Genomic DNA, 24,868 nt, shown 5'->3' with positions numbered 1-24,868 from the left:
CTTTCATGAGCAGTAGCAAGTTTACACTCTATAACAGTATCCTTTTTTGTCTTTTTTTTTATACTCACTATAACAGAATATCATTGCAAAGAAATAAAGTCTAACAATCTGTGACGAAGATTACAAATACTGGGAAGCATGTTCCGCAAGGATGGTTAAAATAAATCAGCCTAAAGATACAACAACAATTTCAATGACCATCGACATCCAAATAAGGTTTGCACTCAGCCAAGCAAAGTCTGTCATGATTCAGCACCGATTAGGACTCCTAGTCACACGGGGCATTCATGTCTAGACACTGAAATGTAAGCCATCTGCGCTCTATACAACTCAGGTTGAGCCACCTGCATCATGCATAAACTCTAGCTTCAAGAGATGTTTTTAACTTACTGAACAGCAGCAATCTAAACCCCAGTGGGCACCAACTACCCTTACAACATCAGCATTGCACACTAAGAATCAATTCCCCAAACACCACAATCTCTTTAAGCCTCCACCCAAGTACAATCCATGAGATGTGCACTTGATCCCCAGGCTAAACATGACCAAGCCAGTCTGGCAACAAGGTTAGACCACAACTAAAACTTGTCAGACAAACTCATCTTCCATTTCTTCATCTTCTTCCCAGTCCTCTCCTATCAGCCACTGTTCTAGTTCATCTACTTCCTCATACTCACTCCCACACAAACTGCTGAATGAGTCCCAACAGCCGGAACCTAGCTCCTCTCCGTGGCATGCAATGTGCAAGAAGGGGCGGCTTCTGGTCAGAGATTCAACCATATCCCTATTAATGCTCCCATTAACTCCCAACCATCGCAATCTGGGAAAATAAGGTTTCTGGAACCAACGGAATGCTAGCTTGGTAATGCCACCACAATTGTAAAGATCCAGTAATCGCAAACAACTTCCAGGCCTTCCACCTTCTACCTGCATTGATGCCAAAGCCATCACAGAAGTGTCCCCTACACATGAGCACTCCCGCAATCGCAGTTCTGCAAGGAAAACTCCACTTTTTACCAGCATCAGAATTCCATCATCCGTTAGATTAGGTAAGTTAGAGAGGTCGAGAACTTGCAAAGAACGTCTGAAAGAAGTGAATATAGAAGATATGCATTTATCTGTTAGTCTAGCACAACCCCGTACAGACAATGAGACTAAAGAAGCTGCACCATGACCAATATAAGATGAACCAGTATCGCTAACATAGGATCCATCTAACAGCAAACTCTTCAACTTACAAAGACCACTTATAGCCCTCAAAGCATCATCTCCAATCCCATGACAACCTCTCAAGTCTAAAATCAAGAGATCCTTGTTTGAGACCAATCGTGTAATGGCAAGATCAGTTAGCAACTTACATGATCTCAAGCCGACATATGTTAGAGAAAGAGAGGTTGCACAGATGTCATGAAATACCAAATCAGTTAGTTGGGTTCCATTACAAACCTTAAGCTTATGCAAGTTAGAGCATGAATGAAGGATGGCCCTGAAGCCTGCATCCGTGATTCGACAGAAACCTCCAAGATGAATACTTTCCAAACCTGAACAGGTTTCTGACATTAAGAGGATCCCAAGGTCATTCACTCGGTTGAAGTAGGTCAGTAGGTATTCTTGGCTTCGAACAACTGAAAGATGCTTCAGTTTTCCATTTTGATTAATCTGTTGTATTCCAAAGTTAGTGAGGTCAAGGCTTACAATTGGTTCTATCATAGGTGCATCACGAAGGTCCAAATGAGAAAGGGACATGAGGCCCCCGGAGATTGTACTGACCAAAGAGTCTGTGATGATATCCACAGAAAGGCATAATTTCTGAAGACTGGGGAAAATGGCTGGCTTTGCATTATTCGGCAAACGTTGAATATCCACATTCAGACTCAGAAGTTCCCTCACCATTCCTGACAGAATAAAGCCAATCTCCAGAACAGCTAGTTTTTCTGATGCCAATGCCCAGACTTGTGAGAAATTGTGTCCAACAAATGTTGACATGTTAAGTAACAAAGTCAACGACTGCACCAACCATGATAATGCAAAATAGATTAGTTTCGGTATGAATAATAAGGCATCAAACTAACAAGTTAGCATGAAGTAAGAAGTGTCGCGCGCTCACGCTCACACACACACACAGATTCCTGCACACACGCACAAACAGATTCATGCATATAGATTCACGCAGAGAACTCCAATATAAAACCAGAACACACATGCAGATACAAATTTCATAACTAGCAGACTAAGTTTATGGTTTCTAAATAGAAAGAAAAAGCGAAGGTATAAACAAAAGTTATTCGTGAGCATGGAAAGCTAGGACAAGCAAGATACCTATGAATGGATGCACCAGCCACATACATGAATCTTATCGGTATGCCTATTTCAAGAACGCATAACATTATCATCATATAGATTTTTTTTGGTTTTATAACACAATGCTTTATAGAATGCAAGATTACATAGTCTTGTATATTATAAGTTCTGAACCACTCGGTGCAAGTGTTTGGATGTTTGACACCAAACAAACTAAGGATATAGACGTGCATTATCCCAATTAATTGCATCTTGGTAAACCAGGTAATATATGTGACTACAAGAAGATCCATAATCCAGTAACTATTTGCATCGGTGGTCAATCCATTCATCTCTGATGAAAGCTGCTAATCATATGATACTTCCAGATATTGTAGGCACGACATGTTGGCAAGATGTACTTGATCCAACTTGTGCATGACACAGAAAAAACCATCACAATTACGTAGAGAACTAAGACTATGCTGAGATGATTTAAGAACATTCTAAGACTCCATGCAAGCTGGTTTAGATGTTGATTAGTAAGCCATAATCCAGTTTACCAATGACAGATATTTGGAAAAGCTTAACTCTAAAAGTTTAAAGAGGTGAGACCAGGCTGATCAGTTTGAAAGAGAATTTAGGACTCTATATGCACTGGATCAAGCCAGGTTTAATTATGCGCTGAAGAAATATAAATTTGAATTCTCCATGTGGTAGTTATAGGACACATATTGGCAGCCCAGGCAAAAGAGCAAAAGGTCCCAACTTGTTGATTTGAAAGCTTTCTACAAATTAAGCTTGAGAATGAATGTTTGTTCTCCGTTAGCTTGAATAGAGTGAACTTCATTGACAATGAGGCTGCATTCTTGAACAATTCTACCTACCACAAATGCTTTCTAGTTGTGGGTCATTATGTGAGACAAGACATCCTTGAACCTTAGACCCAAGGAGTTTGGCGTAGTGGGATGGGGCCTAGACTGTTAGACGGGCAGTCTAGGTTCAAATCCCATGGGCATGATCCCCCTGCGTAAGCTGAAGCTTGGCGACTCCCTGGGGTCGAGGGGTAAGCCCTCAGAGTTTTACGCCGACATGGACATAGACCGTAGTACGGCAGGCTGAGCCAGCATGGTTAGGTCTCTGCGCCTGGGGCGGTTTCTCCAAGTAAAACTAAAAAAAAAAGGCATCCATGAACCTCCCTGCAAGCACCTTTCCTAGAATTTTATATAGACAGCCTAATAATGAGATATACTGAAACAAGAAATGCCTTCATCTGATTCTTTAGGAACCAGAACCAAAAAAGACCTATTCATTTCCTTCAGTAACCTTAAAATTCAGACACCTGCATAATATATCGGTAAGCATCTTTACTATAATTTTATAAAGACTGTCTAACAATGAGATATACTGAAACAAGAAATGCCTTCATCTGATTCTTTAGGAACCAGAACCAAAAAAGACCTACACATTTCCATGAGTAACCTCAGACTTAAAATTCAGACACCTGCATAATATCTTATTCAACGGGGGCTCCGCTTGTCTGGTAGGAGCAGCGAGTGCACGTCACCTTGTGTTGGGACATTGCAAGTTCAAATCCCAACGGTATGGTTGTATAACTGGTGGGGGTCGGCCTAACCCCAGCTTGCCTATCTAAAAAAAAATCCAACCTGAGGGCTCTGGTCAAGGGCATATCCCAGATGGCCCCTCTTAACTACCTATAAACTAGGACTTCCAACAAAGAGTTACAAATACTATTCACGACAGCAAAAGGGAAATTCCTAACCTTCCACAGTTGAATATGACAAGCTTGAAATCTTGCTGAAAATTAATCTGGAGGTGGAATCTTCCACAATTCTCAAATTTCAGAGATGGTAATTTATCAGCTCTTCATCTTGTTGAAGCAAGTTAATGGAAGAATTTTTTTTCTACAGGTCCACACAATTGAGAGGCTGGACTTTAGGTCATTTCTTCCATTCAACTTCATATCTAATTTTTCATTCATAAATGGGTTGTGTTAAATATGGCCCTTTCTTGGTTCACACCTGGTGTTTCCTGAATCATAGTGACAATACTGAATCAACTACAGTTCCTTCCTGTGTTACCTGGACACTCCTAAAGACCCAGCTTGTTAGTGTCCTACACTGACACTTCTTGACATGGTTCGGACATAGCTAGTTTTGAACCTCAAAGTGTCTGATACTCTTGGACATGATATCTCAAGTGTTGGACACTTCATGTGCGGTGTACAAATATTTCAAAAGTAAAGAAGCTTCTGAATATTTTATAAACTGTCTTTTGTCTTCTCATGTATAGATTACATGGTGACAATGAATATCTCTAGCACCAAATCTCCTTTCGAGTTTTAGTTTTAAGAAGAGCCTAGCAATCTTCCATTTAAACTTCAAGGATTTTACAGATTAACTTATTATTATTTTTTATCATATAAGCGTCTTCATTTTATTGGGGCTCAGCATAACTCTCTCTCTCTCTCTCTCTCCATGTCATGCCAAAGTGATTGTTCAACTTATAGTTGAGAACTGTTGATCTTTCTTCTCATTGCTTGTTTTGCCTCACTTCTTTCCCCTCTCACTTGCCACATTTTGTTCTTCCTTCTGTCACATTTAACTATAAAACGAGAGCCTGTAATCTTTTTTCTTAAATTATATATACTAGTATGGTAAGCAGCCCATCCATATGGCCGGGCTCTAGAAAAGTAAGGTTTAAGTCAAAATTTTATTATGAGAATAAATAAAATTAACAAACATATAAGTATACAACTAAAATAAAATGTTTTTTCTTAAAAGACATTTGTATGAAAAAAATATTAACGCAAACAACTACATTTTTATACCGGGGTTACCGGAAGCGCCCATGGGCTTAGGGAAGCACGCTACTCCAAAATGCGCTTCGAAAGAGTGAAACGCGGCGCTTTCGAAACACACAGGGAAGCGGCTATTTTGATTGGGAAGTGTGTGCTTCCCATTTCTCTCCCCACTCGCTCCCCAGACGATTCCCACTCGCTTCCCAATATTAGGATGCAAATTTTTTCTTTTCTTTGGGTTTGGAGCCTTTAACAAAAAATTTTTTTGCCCAATATTAGGAAAATTCGATTCTTATTCGCTTCCCACTCGAATCCTAGGTCGCTTCCCTCTTCACTTCCGGTTCACTTTCTAAGTCGCTTCGGTTTGCTTCCCTTCTCGCTTCCGAGACGATTCTCGGTTCACTTCTAAGTCGTCCTATGTTTCCCGCTTTCTAAAATTTTAGAAGGTCCTCGCTTCCCGCTTTGCTTCCCGCTTCCTCGACTGGCAACTCTATTTTATACCACTTGTAGTTGAGGAAGAAAGTGCTAAACCTATGCCATATCTTCACAAGTTCTTAACAATTGATTATTCAAACTACCCCTCTTCCTCAAGGAAGCATACTTGACTAACTTTGCAGTTTACTAAGAATCTCAGTATTTGCAAAAAAGAAGGTTTAGCTTCCTTGGCCTCTTAGAATGAACTCCTTAAAAGCTCCTCTCTACAAGCAAATATATGCTATTGCAAAACCTTCAATGTCAAGATGAACTTGGGTTACATTGTTCTCCATGAAACATGCAAGAAGCACATCTTAGATCAAGCAATGACCAACCAAATCCACCATATATAGTCAAAGGAACTAAGAGGGCACCTAGGCACCATGGTGGGGCGTATCTGTCAACAAGAAATGCAAACAAAAACATGTGTTAAAAAAACTTAAAATTGTAGAAACATTTCCTAAATTCTAATTTAGGATATATATGCCACTATAGGTATCAGTTACTACACATTAGAAAAACAAAGCAACTAACTTATAACTTGTTTTTCTTCAAAACCCAAGATTTTGAAGAAAAATAAGTTGTAAGTTGTCACATGGACTCGTTAAAAAGGTCATCGCACCCACATCGACGCAACACAACGTGACGCGGGTGCGACAAATATTAAAATTTATTGCACCGAATACCCTTGGGTGCAATCAACTCGCACCCAAGGTTATATTTGTCCAAAATGGACTCGATCAACTTTGACTAAGTCCATTGTTGGTCCAATTTAAAAAAATTAAATTTGGGGGGGGGGGGTGATAGGCCACAATCGCAATCCCCCCCCCTCCCTCCCCACACCCCCGGACCCCTCCTCCTCTTTCGACAATGGCGACGACGACAAGGAGGAGGTGAAATAGGTATATCTCTCTCTCCTTTTCTTCCTCCTCCGCCTCCTCTTTTTCTTCTTCTTCCTTCTCCTCCCCTCATTGGCGCAAGGGCTGAACCTAGGGCTGCTCCAAAAGAGGCTATGGTGAACCCAAACCTAGGATCACTAGAACCAAAACCAAGCCAACAGGGTTCGGTTTGGTGAACGCAGACCTAGGTTCACCAGAACCGAACCCAAGCTTGGGTTGGATTCTGAGTTCGTCCAATTTTGTTTTTATGAATTTTATTTTAATACAAATTTTATATTGTTTTTATGAATTTTATTTTAATACAAATTTTATATTTAAGTTGATTTAATTGTGATGTTATTTTTTATTGATAGAGAATAGAAATTGTAGATTGTTAATTTGATTTATTGCATAATTTATGCATGATGAATTGATGATATGATAATTATTTTTATTTCATTAGTATTAACTTAAAACTGTTAAAAGTTATATATATACCCTCCCTGCACTCAAGTTTTTTTAAAGTGCCGCATTGCTGCATTTGCACCTGTATCCGCACCCTCATCTATGTGACATAGGTTGTAAGTTAGTCGCTTTGTTTTTCAATTATGTGTAGTAAGTGATACCTATAATGAAGTGGATGAAAATTAATGGAGGCACTTATTTCAGCTATTTTAGGAAATTATTCCAAGAATTAAGGGCTTTCACTTTTCTAAATCCACAAACTCCGTTCAATGCACAATTTTCAAATAGAGCCTTAGAGAGAAGAAAGAGCTCAAGGAAGAAAATACATGTTAAAATGAGATTTAGTACGAAACTCAAACATTAAAGGATGAAATTGTGAGTTATTTCCAGATGGACAGTTTTCATTTAGAAATTGGACAGAGATTAACCTGTTTTAGGAATTTCGTGAAAAGTTGAGCATCTAAGCATAAAAGTTAGAGCAGATCAGTAAATTAAACATTAAAGGATGAGATTGTGAATTTACCTTCAACTTCATGGTTTTCATTCAATAAAAGGGCAGACACTAACCAGTACACCTTTTGGAGGTATTTTATCAAACTTTGAGCATCTATTTCACAATTACAAAACTTCAGGTGATTAAATGTAAACTGAGCACCATGTGTGTGTGTGCTTTTGCGCATGTGTGTGTAGAGAGAGAGAGGCTACAAAGGGAAACCCCACCAAAATATGAAGAAAAGAATGTAAAATATGAGAACATGCATAGAAGTACATATTGTATCCTATATGTTGTTTGTGTGTGAAAGCAGTCTAATTGTCCCAAGCAACCAACACCCAAAAAATATCAGTGTCAACATAGGTTAGGGGTGTAAACAGTTTGGATTCAGATCAGTTGTAGCCAATACCATACTCGACTAATCAGATGTTGGCTAAACGGATTCGAATTCGGATTTGGATCCGGACAGTGAAAAGCTCATACCATAATTGGTTTTTTACATGTCAACGGATTTGGATATCAGTCAAATCCTGATATTCATCAGATTTGGTAGCAAAAAAATAGAAACAATATTCGCATCTGATTATAATCAGATATGGTTTTGGCTTACCAAATCCAACTAAATAGATTCGGATTCGGTCAGATATTGGATAAAATCTGATCCATTGACATCCCTAATATAGGTACATCAGGTGTTTTGAAGCACTCATGTTACATAAATATGTAGCCAACAGAATTCTGAGAATTGCACCATTGAGAGTTTGTTCTAGTTCTAATGCACAAGATGCACATTTACCATATTATCTCTCCAATTTAGGAAGATGATGCCTACAAAAATTACTTTGCTCTTTAAATTGCAAGAAGTGCAAATGCTTTAATTTTCTTTTACTCTAAGATAAGATGTTTGTTTATATTGATTTGTAAAGCTATACCCTCTTTGCAAAGGACAAAGAGCAAACAAACACGATTATACTCTTTCATAGGTATTACACATCTAACCCAATGGAAATTTTAGGAAAGAGCCTTTCAGAAGAGGCATGACCAAGTATTTAAGAACCCCTCTCATCCTTTCTGAAAATTTGCTACCATTAAATGCTTCACTAAATATACTCAACGGATTTGGATATCAGTCAAATCCTGATATTCATCAGATTTGGTAGCAAAAAAATCGAAACAATATTCGCATCTGATTATAATCAGATATGGTTTTGGCTTACCAAATCCAACTAAATAGATTCGGATTCGGTCAGATATTGGATAAAATCTGATCCATTGACATCCCTAATAATAGGTACATCAGGTGTTTTGAAGCACTCATGTTACATAAATATGTAGCCAACAGAATTCTGAGAATTGCACCATTGAGAGTTTGTTCTAGTTCTAATGCACAAGATGCACATTTACCATATTATCTCTCCAATTTAGGAAGATGATGCCTACAAAAATTACTTTGCTCTTTAAATTGCAAGAAGTGCAAACGCTTTAATTTTCTTTTACTCTAAGATAAGATGTTTGTTTATATTGATTTGTAAAGCTATACCCTCTTTGCAAAGAACAAAGAGCAAACAAACACGATTATACTCTTTCATAGGTATTACACATCTAACCCAATGGAAATTTTAGGAAAGAGCCTTTCAGAAGAGGCATGACCAAGTATTTAAGAACCCCTCTCATCCTTTCTGAAAATTTGCTACCATTAAATGCTTCACTAAATATACTCACCTCTTCCCCAACCAGCCCTCCAAAATGAAAGATAAATTTTGCTTCCAATACACTTAGTTCAAGTTGACCCATTCAAGTTTCATGCTGTTTTCTTGTTCATTCTGACAAAACATTGCAGTTCAAACCCTCTAACTTTATATAAGTTGTAAACTAAAGAAACAAATCCCCAAGTCTTGGGACACGTCCCCGTTTTCAAACATGAAAGATCATATGATATAAACCGTGCTTCTATTTCATTTTGATTCATTTAGGTTATTCAAATATTTGTTCAATCCAGATTCTCAAATAACAGGTAACGTCGATTATTGCCAACCTCATGGAAGAAATTTTATCTATTTTTAAGAAAAACAACCTGAGGATGAAATCCTGTTTTCCCAAAAATTTTAAGCAATAATCCCGCAGTTAATTCGAAGTCCAATCAGTTAGCTTCGAATGCTTGGGCTGTACCAATTAGCTGTATGAAAGCAGTTGAGGAACGGTTGCATGTTCTTTACCCAAAAAAAGGTGGGGAGGGGAGGGGAGGGAGAGAAAGGATGGATGGTTTAGAGTTCAAGAGTTTCTCCAACTATAGAAGCATCCAATCAGCAGAAAAAAGGAAAGAATAAGGCAACGACGAGTCAGAGAAAGATATTCATCCTACTCACTTCCAACTTAGAGCATCCCCGCAGCAACTGTTCGAGATCCGAGCAATGGATGAGCGAGTCGTGCCCTTCAGCGAGAAGCCCTACAGACAACGACCTAAAGAACAAACACATTGCAAACGAACAACACCGTGCACGATCACAATCGCCGCAAATACCTCGCCTATGCCAAAAGAAGGCGCACTAAGGGCAGATACGGATATCGAAAACAGACCTCAGATCCCTGCAATTCCTTCCGATCTCGGAGAGAAGCTTCGAACTGAACATGTCGCAGTTCTGCAGACAGAGCTCGTGCAGGAACGGCTTGACCAGATGAGCGATGGACAAATCGTCGAGGCGCGCGCAGTCGAGCTTGAGGCTCCTGAGGCACGGGTTCAGCGGCAGCAACCGAGGGACCATCTCCGGCTTCAGAGCGATCTCCTGATAAAGAAAACGAAATGAAACGAAACCCTAAAAAATCAAAAGCGGAAGAGAGAAAGCAAGAGAGAAATGAAAGAGAGGGAGAGGTACCAGTAGATGGAAGGCGGGGAGGAAGGAGAGTGCGTGGGAGACGGAGGCGTTGAAGGCTCTGCAGGCGGCGGCGGCGGAGCAGAGGGAGGAAACGTCGAGCTTCGACATGACGGTCTGAAGCAGGGCCTGAGGCAGCATCTCCAGGCACAGCGACTCCGTTTCCGGACGTGCCTCCTCTTCTCCGGCGCTGGCGCCGGACGGAGTTCGAGGCATCGTCCCTCTTCCTCTCTCTCTCTCTCTCTCTCAGGTACTTGGTAGGCTCGGAGGATGACAGAGTAAACACACCTCTCGTTTCGTTTTCAGAGTACACATGCGCTTTTGTTTGCTTTTGGAAGCAATTGATCATGGGGGCATTATAGTGCGGCTGTTATTGCCTCATTATTGGCAAAGACCCAACGTCCATTTGGCTCATGTGGGTCCGGTAGATGGACCCAACCCAAACCAGCTCGTAACATGGGTCGGTTCGTGTAGGGGCTGGCCTTTTCTCACGAGGACACCGGATGCGGGTTCAAAATCTTGTCCACAAATGAGACACAAGCACAAGGAATTTTTATTTTTTTAATTAATAAAAACTAATTTTTTAATGTTTTAATATAAATAATAAGAAAAATTATTTTAAAATATTAAGATAATGGTTGTACGAATCGTGTCCAAATTAGCATAAAGATGCCCAAATGGTGCATTCTTATGACATAGGGACCGGAAAACAAGAGAAGCCGCTCGTTGTCCGGCTTGTGTTCACCTCATAAAGAACTCATTTGAACTCGTGAAATAAGCTCACAGGCCCAACACGACAATGAGCAGTTTGGCTCCGCTTAGTTGAGCCAGCATAAGGTTGTTAATTAATAATAAATGAGGTTTTTTGTAAATTGGTTCTTTTCTTGTAGCCAATTTGCAAAATAATTCCTGCCTTATGCCATTTTGCAAATCGGTCCTTGCTTCTGTCAACTGTGGTCAAATATTGACCATGGTTAACTGGTCGCCGCAATGCCGTTCATCAAATAGTTCTTCGTGTGTGTTAACTTTTTGCAAGTTAGTCCTTACCTTATTCACATTTTACAAATTTGTCCTCCTGTAAGAAATGAACCGTCAGAAAAGCTAACAGTTAATCTCAAAGACTGATTTGCAAGGGTTAATGAAAAGGTAGGGATCGATTTGCAAAAATAGCATAAGACAAGGACTATTTTGCAAATTGGCTATAAAACAGTGATCAATTTAAAAAAAAAGTACTAAAAATGTAAAAATGTTGCATGATTATTTTAAGGTTTTTACAATTTGATCCCTACCTTATAATCTATTTGCAAAATAGTGCTTACCTTATGCGATTTTGCAAATCAGTACCCGTCTTTTCATTAACCCTTGCAGGTCAGTCGTTGAAGTTAACGGTTGTTATCCTTCAAGGTTAGTAGTTAAAGAGCAGACAAATTGACAGTTTTGCCCTTACAAAAAGACCAATTTTCCAAAAGCCAGTAAGGTACGACTAATTTATATAAAGTTATTGCACTAACGACTATTCGATGAAAGGCATTTTGGTGATCAATTAACCATGGTCAGTGTTTTGACCATAGTCAAACATAAGTTGTTGACAGAAGGACCAGTTTGTAATAACGAGGAGAAAGTTGAGGACTGATTTTAGAAAGGCAGGAATTATTTGGAAAATTGTCTATAAGGCATGGATCAATTTGCAAATAAACCCATTAGTTTATAGCATAGTGTCTAGATGGTTGAAGTGTTTGGCTTGCAATCTATAAGTTTAGAGTTCAAATCTTATTGCTTACACTTTCACACAATGTCATTGTTTTATAAATGAGCCAGTTTGAGCTTGGGCGAGCAGGTTTATAGTCCAAATTCTATCATTTTCAATCTTAAAAAAAAAAGTATTTTTTTTGTCTAGACGAGCTCATTTGAGCTCGATTAATTCAATTATGGCTTCCCATAAGCTTGAGCTTAGTTCAGCTCGCCACAAGAATGAGCGGAGGTTGAACACAAGGTTGTTAAATGCGATGAGGCGAAGCGAGGCGTTGAGCCTGTGCTTCGCCTCTGAGGCGTATGCCTCAGGTACTGAGGCGTACGCCTCTCACAACTGGTATGAAAGTGAAGCGGTGGGAGGGGAGGCAGGGAGCGGCGGTGGAGCAGCTGGCCGGCACGTGGCGGTGGATCCACCGGCACTTGGGGTTAGCACAGCCGACGAATCGGGCGGAGAAGGAAGACTTGGGGATGAAGGAGGGGTTCTGGAGGTTGATGAGGGGCAATTTGCGCATCACAGCATGTCTCAGTACCTTGAGCGTGCGCCTCGCCTCTGAGGCGTACGCTTCAGGTACTGAGGCGTACGCCTCTCACAACACTGGTTGAACATTCTCTGTTCTTTTCATTAGGCTTGTTTACAGTCCCTAGGTTCATGCCTTCACAAGCTTAGCCTGAGATTGTATCAAGTTTGTTGTCCTTAGCAAGCCAAAACTTGAACAGCAGCTGCCTGGTTGATTTAATGTCACAAGTAGTGTTCTCAAGAAGATCTAGGCCAGAAAATTATCCTAATCAACTAAATGTTTTTTATTTTTGAGAAAATTTTGAAAAACATTGGGGTATACAAAATATAAATAATATATAATCGTATAAATATACAAGTATTAAATTTTTTTTTATTTTTATCGCATTAATAACAAGATAAATGTGCAATATTATATATGAAAATATCACATTTTTCTCAAGGATGTGTGGGCTTTTGAAAGCATCATGATATTTCCAAAAAAGATCACCAAAATTTGTGACACAGGGATTGAACTCAGCTAAAATAGGTAGGCTCACATAATAAAGCCTGGTCCGGGTAGGATCTAGATCTTTTATTTAGAGTTAATTACAATTAACCTGATGAATCATCCAACTATATCAATACCTAAGTTCTTAACCCACATTTCAATACTGAGTTGTATGGTGCAAATCTTAAAAGATATGGTTTAGACAATGCAAACGCCCACAGACAAGAACAAGCGCTCATTTACGTGGTTTATTTCAGATCTGAACCTACATCCACTGTACTAAGCCTCACTTTCTCTTCATGTGAGAGAGCAGGTTGCCTCCTATATTTATAATATGATGTACCACTATTTGTTTTTTTTTTTGCCTCGTAGAGAATGAATGGCCATCTTAATATGCTTGCTACGACTGTTGTACATAGGATGTGAGCTAAATGTGAAGTGCCAAGATTATCACACCACAAGATAGAAGCTCCAATCAAGGTAACCTTCAATTCTTGTAGAAGATATTGAAGCCAAGTGATTTCTGCAGCAGCATTGGCTAGAGCTCCATGATATGAGATTGTGTGGCTTGCTTTTGAGAGCTCCATGATTTGAGATTCTGAGAGTTACATGATATGAGATTCGGAAAAGAAACACAACATAATTTTCCATAGATCTACGATCATCTGGGCATCTAGCCCAATCAGAAATGGTAGACGACTGTTGATTCGGAGACGATTTGATTTCTAACCCATAATGAAGAGTTCCCCTTCAAGTATCTAAGAATGTATTTGATTGCAGTCTAATAAGTCTCACTTGGATTTTGCATATACTGGCAAACTATGTTGAGCCTTGTCATGGTGGCATACTACAGAGCACCCACAATGTTCCTATACAAAGTTGGAATTTTAAATTTTAACCCAAATAATGCTGAAAGAGCTGGACTCAAAGCCATAGGCATGGAGACAGGCTTGGCACCTTGCAAAAAAAACTTTTCTCAGCAATTCAAGAATATATTTGCATTGAGATAATACCATACTAGAGTTGTTCTGACACACTAATAGTATAAAGATCCTAGATTTGTTAGGAAAATTCTTTTCTCGACTTCGAAATAAGTTACTGAACAAAAGCGTCTGAATTTTCCATAATTATCATGTCATCCACATAAATCATGATATACACAATATACTTTTCATTTTTTAAAACAAATAGAGACATATCATCACTTTTGGCTTATGTGAAGCCCAAGTCTAAAATATATGTGCTCAGGCGATAAAATTAGGTTTTTGTTGTCTATTTTAGCCCATAGAGAGATCTTTCGAGTTTGTAAACATGATTTGGAAACCTATCGTTTGGAAAGTAGGAAGGTTGTTGCATATATACCTCCTCTAACATATGTTTATGCAAAAAAGACATTTTACACATCCAATTATTTTAAGTTTGTAAACACCCTCATTTTGACCAATTATAACCCTATGGATTTTGTCCAGATGTCTGCTTTCTCAAAGCACCAATATCTCTTGTCTAAAACTATTGGATCTACTTCAAATAAAATTTTAGCCTGAAAATGATATTTTTATTCTTTTCATCCTCATGGAACAGAACATCATAATCTTTTCAATACATTAAAAATCACCTCAAACGAACATCAAGCTCAAAAGTTATGGCCAAAACAAAGTTTGTAGCCTATTTGAATTTGGTTATGGATCAAAATACATTCTAGATTGTCATCCAAACTCACTTTTTGTCCTTGATATTTGCATTTGGACCCTACTTGTTGTTCCAAGTATGAATCTGAAACTAAATTATGGTTTGAACTAAATGGATCTTAATTAGATCTAGTTTAATTGGCGCTCTTTCTATTTGGATCTAGATCAAATCCGAGCCCAACTTATCATCCAAGTTCAGTTGTTGTCCTTATTATTTGGATCTAGAATTGATCCAATCTAGTTTGTCATCTTTATTGTTTGGATCTGGATTGAACTCAGGCTGAGTTGTTACCCATGCAAGCCAAGTTGTCATTCTAGGGAATGAATCTAGATTTGATCTAAACTCATTTCACCAAGACGGCAACCTAGGTGTTGTTTAGAACTAGAATTGCTTATTTTAGGCCTAGTTTGCACTTAAAAGCTATCTTGGACCCAAAAGCTTGTCAAAAACCTTAAAAATTGCTCTAAATCCTTCTTAAATCCCATAACTTAGCTTATATTACTTACCAAATCTCATTTCTTAGCCCCTAAGCTAGATCACCAGCCAATAGGAGCTTGCCACATCATTTTTCTATTTAATTAGATTTAGGCTCCTACATGGCACATGGATTTGGATCTTTTGGCCCAAAATATCTCAAACCTATGTCTAAAACCTAGTCCTACACCTATAAATAGGTGACCAGCCCTTAGTTTGGCATCTATGATCTTTAAGCCTTCTTAATCAGACTATGTCGGATTCACCCTAACCCAGTGCACCCATATGCATGCTCTGCTAGAGCTTGGATTTAAGCCTATATCTAGATCCTTAACTCACATGTCTCTGGAGCCTTTGTCTAGCCAAGGTTTTGTCCATCTGTTGTTGCACATATCATTATTGTAAAAAGGACTACTTAAGCTTGATGTGAGATTTGCATTCATTGGTTTTTCTAGTTTTATTTGCTACTATTCTCGATATAAGTATGAACTTGTCTAACCGAGACTTATGCCTTTTGAATCTTTTCGAGTTTTGGCGGTGTTTCTACACCATAAAACTCACTATTTTCTTAGGATTCACGTATAAAGTATGTGGTGTTACACGCTAAAGTCAAGAGCGAAGAAGAGCTGACATTTATGGCGAGGATGATCCCTTCTCACCGAAGAAAGAAAGATGCTCGACTTACAAGTGGGGATCTCATTTCTCCTTCAACAAGATCTAGATCCAGTTCAATCAAAATATTTGTCAAAACCCCTCATATCTGCGTATTCACAATATTCCAACCATAACTCATAGCCATAGACAAGACAAGTCTAATGATGGTAGGTTTAACAAAAAGACTAAAAGTTTCAAAAGAATTTAACCATATACATTAATTGTAGCCCTTGAAACAAGTCGGGCCTTACAATGCTCAGAGTACCATCAACATGTCTCTTTATTTTGAAGATCCATTTACATCCAACATGCTTTGCTTTCTTAGAAGGAACTAAAGATGAGTGTTATTCTTCATGCAGCTATCATATTCATGCTTCATGGCTTCCTTCCACTTAAGATATCTCAAGGCTTCTTTTAAAGTAACTCGCTCTTTGTCTTAGAGCAGATAGGTAAGTAGGACCTTGGGAATACTGTACCTAGTGATTGGGTAAATCTTGGGTTTCAAGGTTTTATCTTGAAGACAAGTTGTCATTGGGTGAGTTTGAACTGGAACCACAGGTTGTGATTAGGCTTTTATGAGAATCGACTCTTGCACTTGGAGATGTTGGTGGACCTAGACTGGAGTCTACATTGGTATCATAATTTGCGGGTTAAGGTTCATTGGTCTCATGGTTGACACTAATTGACTCATGATGACTGGTATGAGACAGCTCAAAAGGAGGAATCATGACAGTAGGTAACTCCACATGACACGGTTTGAAAGACTCTTCATCAAAAACATGCCTACTTTGCATATTCATGTAGTAATATGCATGTCGTTGAGGAGCATACCCCAAAAAAAGATGCACCGATCTGATTTACATTGTAAATTATGTTTCTAGCAATGATAACATTACACCCAAACACCCTCATAAACTTAGAATCATGAGTTTCCTAAAACAAAACTTGGAGACTTGAACTTCAAAATTTTGGTCGAGTTCCATCTATGAGATAAACCACAGTGCTAATGCATATAACCAGAACTTAGCAGACATTTGCATTCGCCATTAATGACAACCCAATGTCAACAATACGATGGTGATGGCGTTCAAGATTGCTGTTCTGTTGGTGTGCGTGTGAATAAGTTATTCAATGACCAACAACACTCATTTAAAAATTTCATTGAAACTCTCCTCCTCAATCCCAATGAAATTTTTTTATTTCTTCCCTGTAATATTTTTCACAATGCCTCTGAAACCTCAAATTTTTGCTTAAGTAAATAAACTCACATGTTTAGAGAACTCATCAACAAAAATCATATAATATCCAAAACCATTATAACTTGATGCAAGAATACTTTGAAAAGATTAAGAATATTGTCCATCGGTTATCTGTCACCGGTAAACCTGTTCTTGAAAAAGATTTGGTGATGTATGTGTTAAAGAATAGGTCAAATGCTTATCGTGCCTCCAAGATTTCTATGGAAACTAGAAGGGAGGCAGTGATGTTGGATGAATTGTATGGGCTGCTCCTTATACAAGAATCTTGTTTAAGCAGTGATGAGGTCGGGTCAGAGTTTATTTATGGCTCCCACTGCCAATGTTGTTACGTGCCAACCTAATAAAGGAGGTTTTTCAAATCCAGCAAAAGGAAATATAGGAGGTCAATATAGAAGCGGAGGTCGTAGATCATGAATGTCATAATATAAAGGGGGTTAGCCTCTGTTAGTGTGTCAGTTGTGTGAGAAACCTGCTCATGTCATTAAGCAGTGTTTTCTGTTTTATGATGGGTTTTCTGTTTTATGATGGGTCCTGCGCACAAACAGAAAACAGCAGGAAAGCGGTGGAGAGCATACCTGAGGCCACCATCAGAGAATCAGATCTAATGGTGATGGCGCTGGTGGCTGGAATAGGGTGAGATTCACTCCTCATCCGGATTGTAGCCCTCCAATGAGCGTAGACACCTTCAGCAATCGGTGGGCAGAATCCCTCTTCCCTCTTTAGTGGAAAAAGCTCGGAGAAGGTATGTCTTCTTAACCCTTCTCTATGTTTTTCACTATATATGGGTTTCTCATTGACACCCGTTTATATAGCCTGTAGCAGGAGGGTCGGTTAGCATAATCGTTCCCTCCCTAAATTTCCTTATGTTTATCGGAAGGGACACTATAAGGGGAAAGTTACCATATTGTGGGTAGCTACCACGATGTGTGACTTATCTCAACATTCTCCTACTTGTTTTGATGATAAACCAGTAAACTTTATGAGAATTGCTTGATGAATAGATTGGCCTTTTAAAATCTATTCTACAAATCCTTAGTTAAATTTATAATATTTATGAGATTAACAACAACTATAATGAGAATCAATAAACTATATGTGATCACTTTATTCATATGCATATGTCAAAATAAAGAGTTTAACAAGTTTATCATCAATACATGTTCGGAATATAATCCTAGTGCTAGCCCTTTAGTAAGAGAATCAACAATTATCTCTTTGGTACCAATATTAACAATATGCACTAGATGATTTTTTGTCCTTTCCTTAATAACAAAGTACTTTAATTCCATATGCTTACATGACGTAGTACTTTTATTGTTATTTGAAAAGGACATCGCAGCTTTAGACTTTTAGTGACTTCTTGATGGAATCGACCACCTTTAACTGTGATATGAAGTTCTTCAACCATATAGCATGCGAAGTAGTCTCGTACAATGCTATAAACTCTGCCTTCATGGTGTGAGCAGCAGTGGTCGTCTGTTTTTCACTCCTCCAAGACATCGTGCCCCCAGCAAGTAAGAAGACGTACCCAGTAGTAGACTTTCTATTATCAAGACACTCTCCTAAGTCAGCATCTGAGTAGCCAGTGACCTCGAGGTGATCAACTTTATGATACGTCAACATATAGTCTTTTGTCCCTTACAAATACCGCAAGACTTTCTTAGCAGCCTTCCAATGAGACATGTCTGGATTAGACTGAAATCTATCAAGCATCCCTACTGCGAAGCAAATATCTGGACGTGAACAAGTCTGCGTGTATTACAAGATGCCAACAACTGATATATATGGATAAGCACTCATCTGTGCTTTATCAATTTTGTTCTGTGGATAATTCTTTAGGCTCAATTTATCACATTTTGATATGAGTGTTGTACCAAAAGAACAATTCTCCATCACATATTGTTTTAACACCTTATTTATGTACGATCTTTGGGAGAGGCCTAGAAAACCTTTTGCTCTGTCTCGACGAATCTCAATGCCAAGTATATAAGCAACCTCACCCATATCTTTCATATCAAAATATGATGCAAGAAACTATTTTGTCTCTGAAAGCAACTTTATATCATTGGTTGCAAACAAAATACCATCCACATACAACATCAATATAATGAACTTACTCTCACTTTTCTTAAGGTATATACATTGATCAATAATATTTTCTGCAAACCTGAAAGTCACAATGACTTGGAAAAATTTAATATAACATTGTCGGAAGGTATGTTTAAGTCTATATATTGATTTGTTAAGCTTGCAAACCAAACGACCATCTTCAGAGAAACCAAGAGGTTGTTCCATGTATACCTCTTCATTCAGATCTCCGTTGAGGAATGTTATTTTCACATCCATCTGATGTAGCTCTAAGTCATAATGAGTTACGAGAGCCAAAATTATTCTCATTGACTTCTTAGTTGAGACTAGAAAAAATGTCTCATTATAGTCAATGCTCTCCATCTGAGTGAATCTTTTATCAACCAATCTTGCCTTATGTCTCTCTATGTTACTTTTGGAGTCCTTTTTGGTCTTAAAGACCCATTTACACCCTACGGGTTTTACTTCTTTAGGTAAATTGACAAGATTCCACGCTTGATTCTTAGCTATAGAGTCCAACTCTTTTTTCATGGCTTTTATCCAGTGCGAAGATTGTTTGCTTTCAACAACTTTCATAAAACTCAATGGGTTAGCATCTATATCTATGAAATCATCAGGCTTCTGAAGGTACACCACATAATTAGGATGTATGACAAATTTCTTGACTCTTGTGGATCTCCAAACAGGTCATTCTTCAGGCTCAGATTGAACATGTTCATCTTGCTCATGCTCTTCTGCATTGTCCATAATAGGTTCACTTTGGATTTGTGCATCAACAATCGGGTGATCAACCACATCATCATTAAGGATAATAATATGGTATCTCTCGGTGTTTTCCTTAACAGGTAATGAAACTGGATCCTGTATTTCCTCAAAACCAAGGTTTTAAAGTGCATTTAATCCTACTAAACTATCTTCAAAGAATTTTGCCTTATCCGTTTCAACAATCTGTGGTGAATGAGATGGGCAATAAAACCTGTATCATTTTGATCTCTCTGGATAACCAATGAAATATCTACTGGTTGTTCTTAGATCAAAGGCTTTAATGTGGAGGTTATACAACTTAACCTCTGCAAGACATCCCCACATGTGCATATAAGACAGTGATGGTTTCCTACCTGTCCACAACTCATAGAGAGTTTTAGGCACAAATTCCGTATGAATCTTATTCAAAATATGTGCATTAGTTTTTAAGGCTTCACCCCACAAGTTCATGGGAAGTGTTGAATAATTCAACATGGCCCTGACCATTTATTTAAGCATATGATTTCTTATTTCAGCTACATCATTCTGGTAGGCACTACTAGGCATGGTATATTGAAGCACAATGCCTTCCTCTTTTAGAAATCGTGCTAATGGTCATTTTCTTTGACCCATCTTTGTAAACCTATCATAATATTCGTCACCTCTATCAGACCTGACTATCTTAATAACTTTATCAGTTTGTTTTTCTACTTCTTTCTTAAATTCCTTGAACATCTGAAAAACATCAATTTTTTCAAAGATCAGGTAGAGATACATATACAGTAAATAATCATCAATAAAGGTGACAAAATATTTCTCACCTGTGTAACAGGGGGTAAATGGTCTATATACATCTGTATGAACTATCTTCAATATCTCACTACTACGTTTGACACCATCTTTATATGTATTTGTATGCTTAGCCTTTATACAATCAACACACGGGTCATTGCTGGTAAAATATAGAGATTTCAAGATCCATTCATTTACGAGTCTCTTTATTCTCTTTTCAGAGATATGACCCAACCTTCGATGCCAAAGCATATAGGATTTATTGTTAATCATGCTATGTTTATTCTCAATCAATGCATATTCAAAAGTTAAAGACTCCTAGGTTTCGATCCTCATGTTCAATTTATACAAACCATCATAAACTGATGCAGAACCAATTTCAATAGAATTTCTGTATATAAATAACTTAGAATTTTTAAATTTAAAGCAATATCCAAATTTATCCAATCTTGAAATTGAAATTAAGTTTCTACTATATGCTGGAAAATAAAAGACATCATTCAGATCCAAATCTATGCCTGTATCTAAAGTGATCCTGCAGGTGTCAATACCCTTCAGATGCGAACGCATCTTGTTCCCCGAATAGATGCTCTTCTCATGCATTGTTGGTTCTCTTCTGTTCAGGAACAACTGTAGACAATTGAAAATATGAACAATAGCACCAGAGTCAATCCACCAGCTATTTTCAGAAATTTGTAATAAATTACACTCACGAGAAACAAATGACAAATTACCTTTCTTTTCCAACAACTTCTTTTACTTTATGCAATTTGCCTTCTCGTGTTCCTTCTTCTTGCAAAAGAAACACTTTATGAGAGCAGAGTCGGATTGCTTGCCTTGGAATGACTTATCCTTTGCTGACTTCTTTCTAGCATTTTTTTAATGCATTCTTCTTTGGTCCTACCTTGGATCTATAAGAATCCATATGTGCACTTTGCATTTTCTTTCCTTTCAATCTCTCTTCCTCTTCAACACACTTGGATATAAGTTTATTGAATGCCCATTCATCATTATATGTGTTGTAAGAGATTTTGAAAGGTTCATACTCCAAAGGTAAGGATGCTAGAATCAAATGCACTAGGAATGAGTCAGAAATTGTCAACTTCATGTCATTCAGCTGAGACGCTATGTTCCTTATTTCCAAAATATACTGACAAATATTACCCCCTCCAAAATATTTTATAATTATAAGTTTTGACATTAGGGTACTGGCTCTGGCCTTATTTGAACTCACAAACTGTGTCTCAATGGCGCTTAGAAATTCTCTCATTGTCCTGCATTGTGGGATAGCACTGCGAATATTTTTAGCCACCTTAGATTGCAAAAGCAATTGATTAAGCCTATTCGAGTGCGCTCACTTCTCAAAAGCAATCTTTTGATCAACATTACTTTGATCAGTCAGAAAAGCAGACTCATTTATCTTTATGGCCAGATCTAAATCCATATACCCTAATTTAAATAATATAGTTTCTTTCCAATCACTAAAGTTAGAGATGACAGAATCCAACTAAGAAACAACTTATCAAACTTGCGCCATTCAATATAGTTTGTATTCAGTTTCGTAGTTGAGCTATCTTTGAACTTGGTTGGAGAAGGTTTGCTCCCATCAAATCATAGGCTTAAGTTGTAACTCTCGTAACAAATAATTTTTGTAGGTATGCCTTATATGACAAGAAAATGATTGTTAGGTACTTGCGGTATTGATAGTCCCACGAACAGACTTGATGCAACAGGTGAGCTAGCCATATCTTATGGCAATAGAGAGGAGACACACAGGACCACGAGCTCACAAGCCGCAATATTGAGGAGACAAATAGGACCACGAGCTCACAAGTCAGCAATGAACACGAGCCACCACCGGGGGCTCTAATACCATAAATGATTTCAATGCACATGAAAAAGATAGATTTACGTGGTTTGGTCGTCAAGACCTACGTCCATTGACGAACTCTCATACTCAATGAAATCTAGAGAGAGGAGAGGTGGTGTATAACTATATATAACACCATTATATAGTTTTAGTATCCCACGTTTTCTAGATTTTGATATATAACCACCTTCACAGTTTTCTTTACATTGGAAGGTAGATTTATAGCCGTTATGGAAACTAATTTCCTTATCACTCAAGGTTCCTTTCTTCTTCTTAGTTTCCTGTTTGAGTTGGCGTGCCCATGAATCCATGTTAATTCTTGCCAGCTTATCAGAGTCTACGTTAACACCACCCGACTTGCTTCTCTAACAATGATAACATGAGGTCCAATCAAATTTTAAAATACATATTTAATCCTTTGAAAAGTATAATAACAAACAAATATCGCAATTACCATAAAATAGTAAAAAAATCAATTCAGGCCGATCCTGAGGACAATCTTTGAAGTGCCAAATCGATTTCAATCGAACGATTCAGTCCCTTATTCGATTTTAACAACATTGCCTGCATCCACACGTGACAGTCACGATAGCCCAAACTCTTCATCTTAGTAACAATGTTATCATATATATATATATATATATATAAAGTACAACAATTTGAAGCACAAGGGTACGTTTGCACGTCACCGCGGCACCTCTTTTATGGTTTTCTTTTCTGTGAAAACAGAATCGAATTCTTTGATTACAGAACGCTTTCAACAGAAAAGGAGGGTTCAGCGTGCCATGTTGGCACGCTCATCGATGCAAATCCACCATCTCATGTTTGTTTCGGCATTTTGTGCTAATGAAAATGCAGCGCTGGTCGATGCATTTCCTTGGAAAAAAAAAGAGAGTTTTCCCTGACAAGCAAACGCCCCCTAAAGGACGTGTATTTAATAACAATAATAATAACTCTCTCTCTCTTATGAACCCTACGAAACGCGCCGAAGGGGTTGCCTACCTCTCGTGTTGACCGGTTTTTCCTACGCGGAAATGCTTCAAAACCATGGGCAGCACACGCCAACCGTTTGCCGAATTAATCGTTGAAGAGAAAATAAACAAATAAATTTACAAAAAAGACACCTAAATTTTTAGCTATTTATAGAAGGCGCTTAATAGTTCGGTTATTGTATTTAAACATCTGCTTTACTTGAACGCAGACAAAAAATACCTGCACCAAGGGTGTAACCAGGTCAGTGGTGGTCAGGCCTTGTAAGACCACTTTTTCGGGATCTGGATCAATCACTGACCTAATTTGATTTAAGTTACGGGTACTGGTTTGGGTACGAGTCAACTTCTCAGTACAGGTCTAGGTATGACTCAAGTTGTGGACCCTATGTTCATGGTTTCAGGTAGAAACGAGTTGGGTATTATGAAGACCTGTTCTTTCATTGTGTTGAAAAAGTCGGACCTCAAGTTAACCCGATTTGTTCGGGTTTGGATATGGATGAGATTGTAGACCCATCTGAGTTAATGGCTTGGGCATAAATTGGGTTAGTTTGCAAATTGAAAATCAATCGAAAACCACTGTTCTAAAGCGTAGCAAAATGTAAAGATTAAAAGACATTACCTGAACTGAAATGCGTTTGGGTACCAAATGAATCCGGTTTTGGTTTAGGTTCCCTTGGGCATCAATGAAACGAGTTCGGGTATAAAAGTGAGTTTGGGCACACATTGCACACAACCTTTTGTGTTGGGTATGAAAGAAATCGTGCACAAACAGGTTCCGGTCTCTATTTTCATACACAAGAACCCGTTTATTAAACGGGTCATGTTCGTGTTGGTTAAAAAAAAATGTGGAATGGGTTTGTGTTAGATATCCAAATTCTTTTTATTCCGATCTCAATAAAGTTATTCAGACCATAATTAACAACCGTCTAAAACAGTAAAAAAAAACTTGCCATCCTTTTTAACATGAAAAATTGCAACTTTTTTGTTTTCTTGAATTTTTCAGACAAATATGGACAAAAAATTAATTAATCAAAAAACAAATAATTACAAAGGAAAAGTTTAAAATTTGGAAAAGTAAAATTTCCAGTAATTTACTGATAAGTGATAATTACATTTTTACGGGCTAGAGAATTATGATTCAACTCAGATTATCTAAACGGATTCGGGTTCAAAATTTTCCAGTCCAATTCGAATTCAGCTACCAAATTACATAAGAATCTTAATTCCGTTTAAAAGTTTTCCCCATTAGTCCGTCTTTCTCAGAGT

The 24,868-nt window shown here is 38.0% G+C and overlaps 1 protein-coding gene across 2 annotated transcripts; it reads right to left on the bottom strand.

The window, feature by feature from the left end:
- Positions 1 to 23: 23 nt before the first annotated feature.
- LOC149842503 (F-box/LRR-repeat protein 10-like) lies at positions 24 to 10,574 on the bottom strand. 2 transcript variants are annotated; one of them, XM_090001459.1, is made up of 5 exons: positions 10,285 to 10,538; positions 9,989 to 10,194; positions 9,778 to 9,871; positions 1,771 to 2,007; positions 24 to 1,659 (listed from the first exon to the last, which is right to left on the bottom strand). In XM_090001459.1, the coding sequence occupies exons 1-5, from the start codon at positions 10,495 to 10,497 to the stop codon at positions 589 to 591; spliced, it is 1,821 nt and encodes a 606-aa protein (XP_089857585.1). In that variant the 5' UTR covers positions 10,498 to 10,538; the 3' UTR covers positions 24 to 588. The 2 variants fall into 2 exon arrangements, with proteins under 2 accessions (XP_089857585.1, XP_089857584.1); XM_090001458.1 differs by having other exon boundaries at positions 24 to 2,007; positions 10,285 to 10,574.
- Positions 10,575 to 24,868: the final 14,294 nt, after the last annotated feature.

This window comes from Nuphar pumila, chromosome 3, assembly GCF_984573655.1.
Source record: "Nuphar pumila chromosome 3, dmNupPumi1.hap1.1, whole genome shotgun sequence".
In the NCBI taxonomy this organism is placed as follows: Eukaryota; Viridiplantae; Streptophyta; class Magnoliopsida; order Nymphaeales; family Nymphaeaceae; genus Nuphar; species Nuphar pumila.
This window is presented reverse-complemented; position numbering and strand designations above follow the sequence as displayed.

Excerpts from the sequence above, each read along its gene's own strand:
- LOC149842503 (XM_090001458.1), bottom strand. The coding sequence starts at position 10,497 with ATGCCTCGAACTCCGTCCGGCGCCAGCGCCGGAGAAGAGGAGGCACGT. Across the intron at positions 9,872-9,988 it reads AGGAATTGCAGGGATCTGAG|GTCGTTGTCTGTAGGGCTTC; the intron begins GTCTGTTTTCGA and ends TTTGTTCTTTAG. Across the intron at positions 2,008-9,777 it reads GGGGATGCTCTAAGTTGGAA|TCGTTGACTTTGTTACTTAA; the intron begins GTGAGTAGGATG and ends TGGTTGGTGCAG.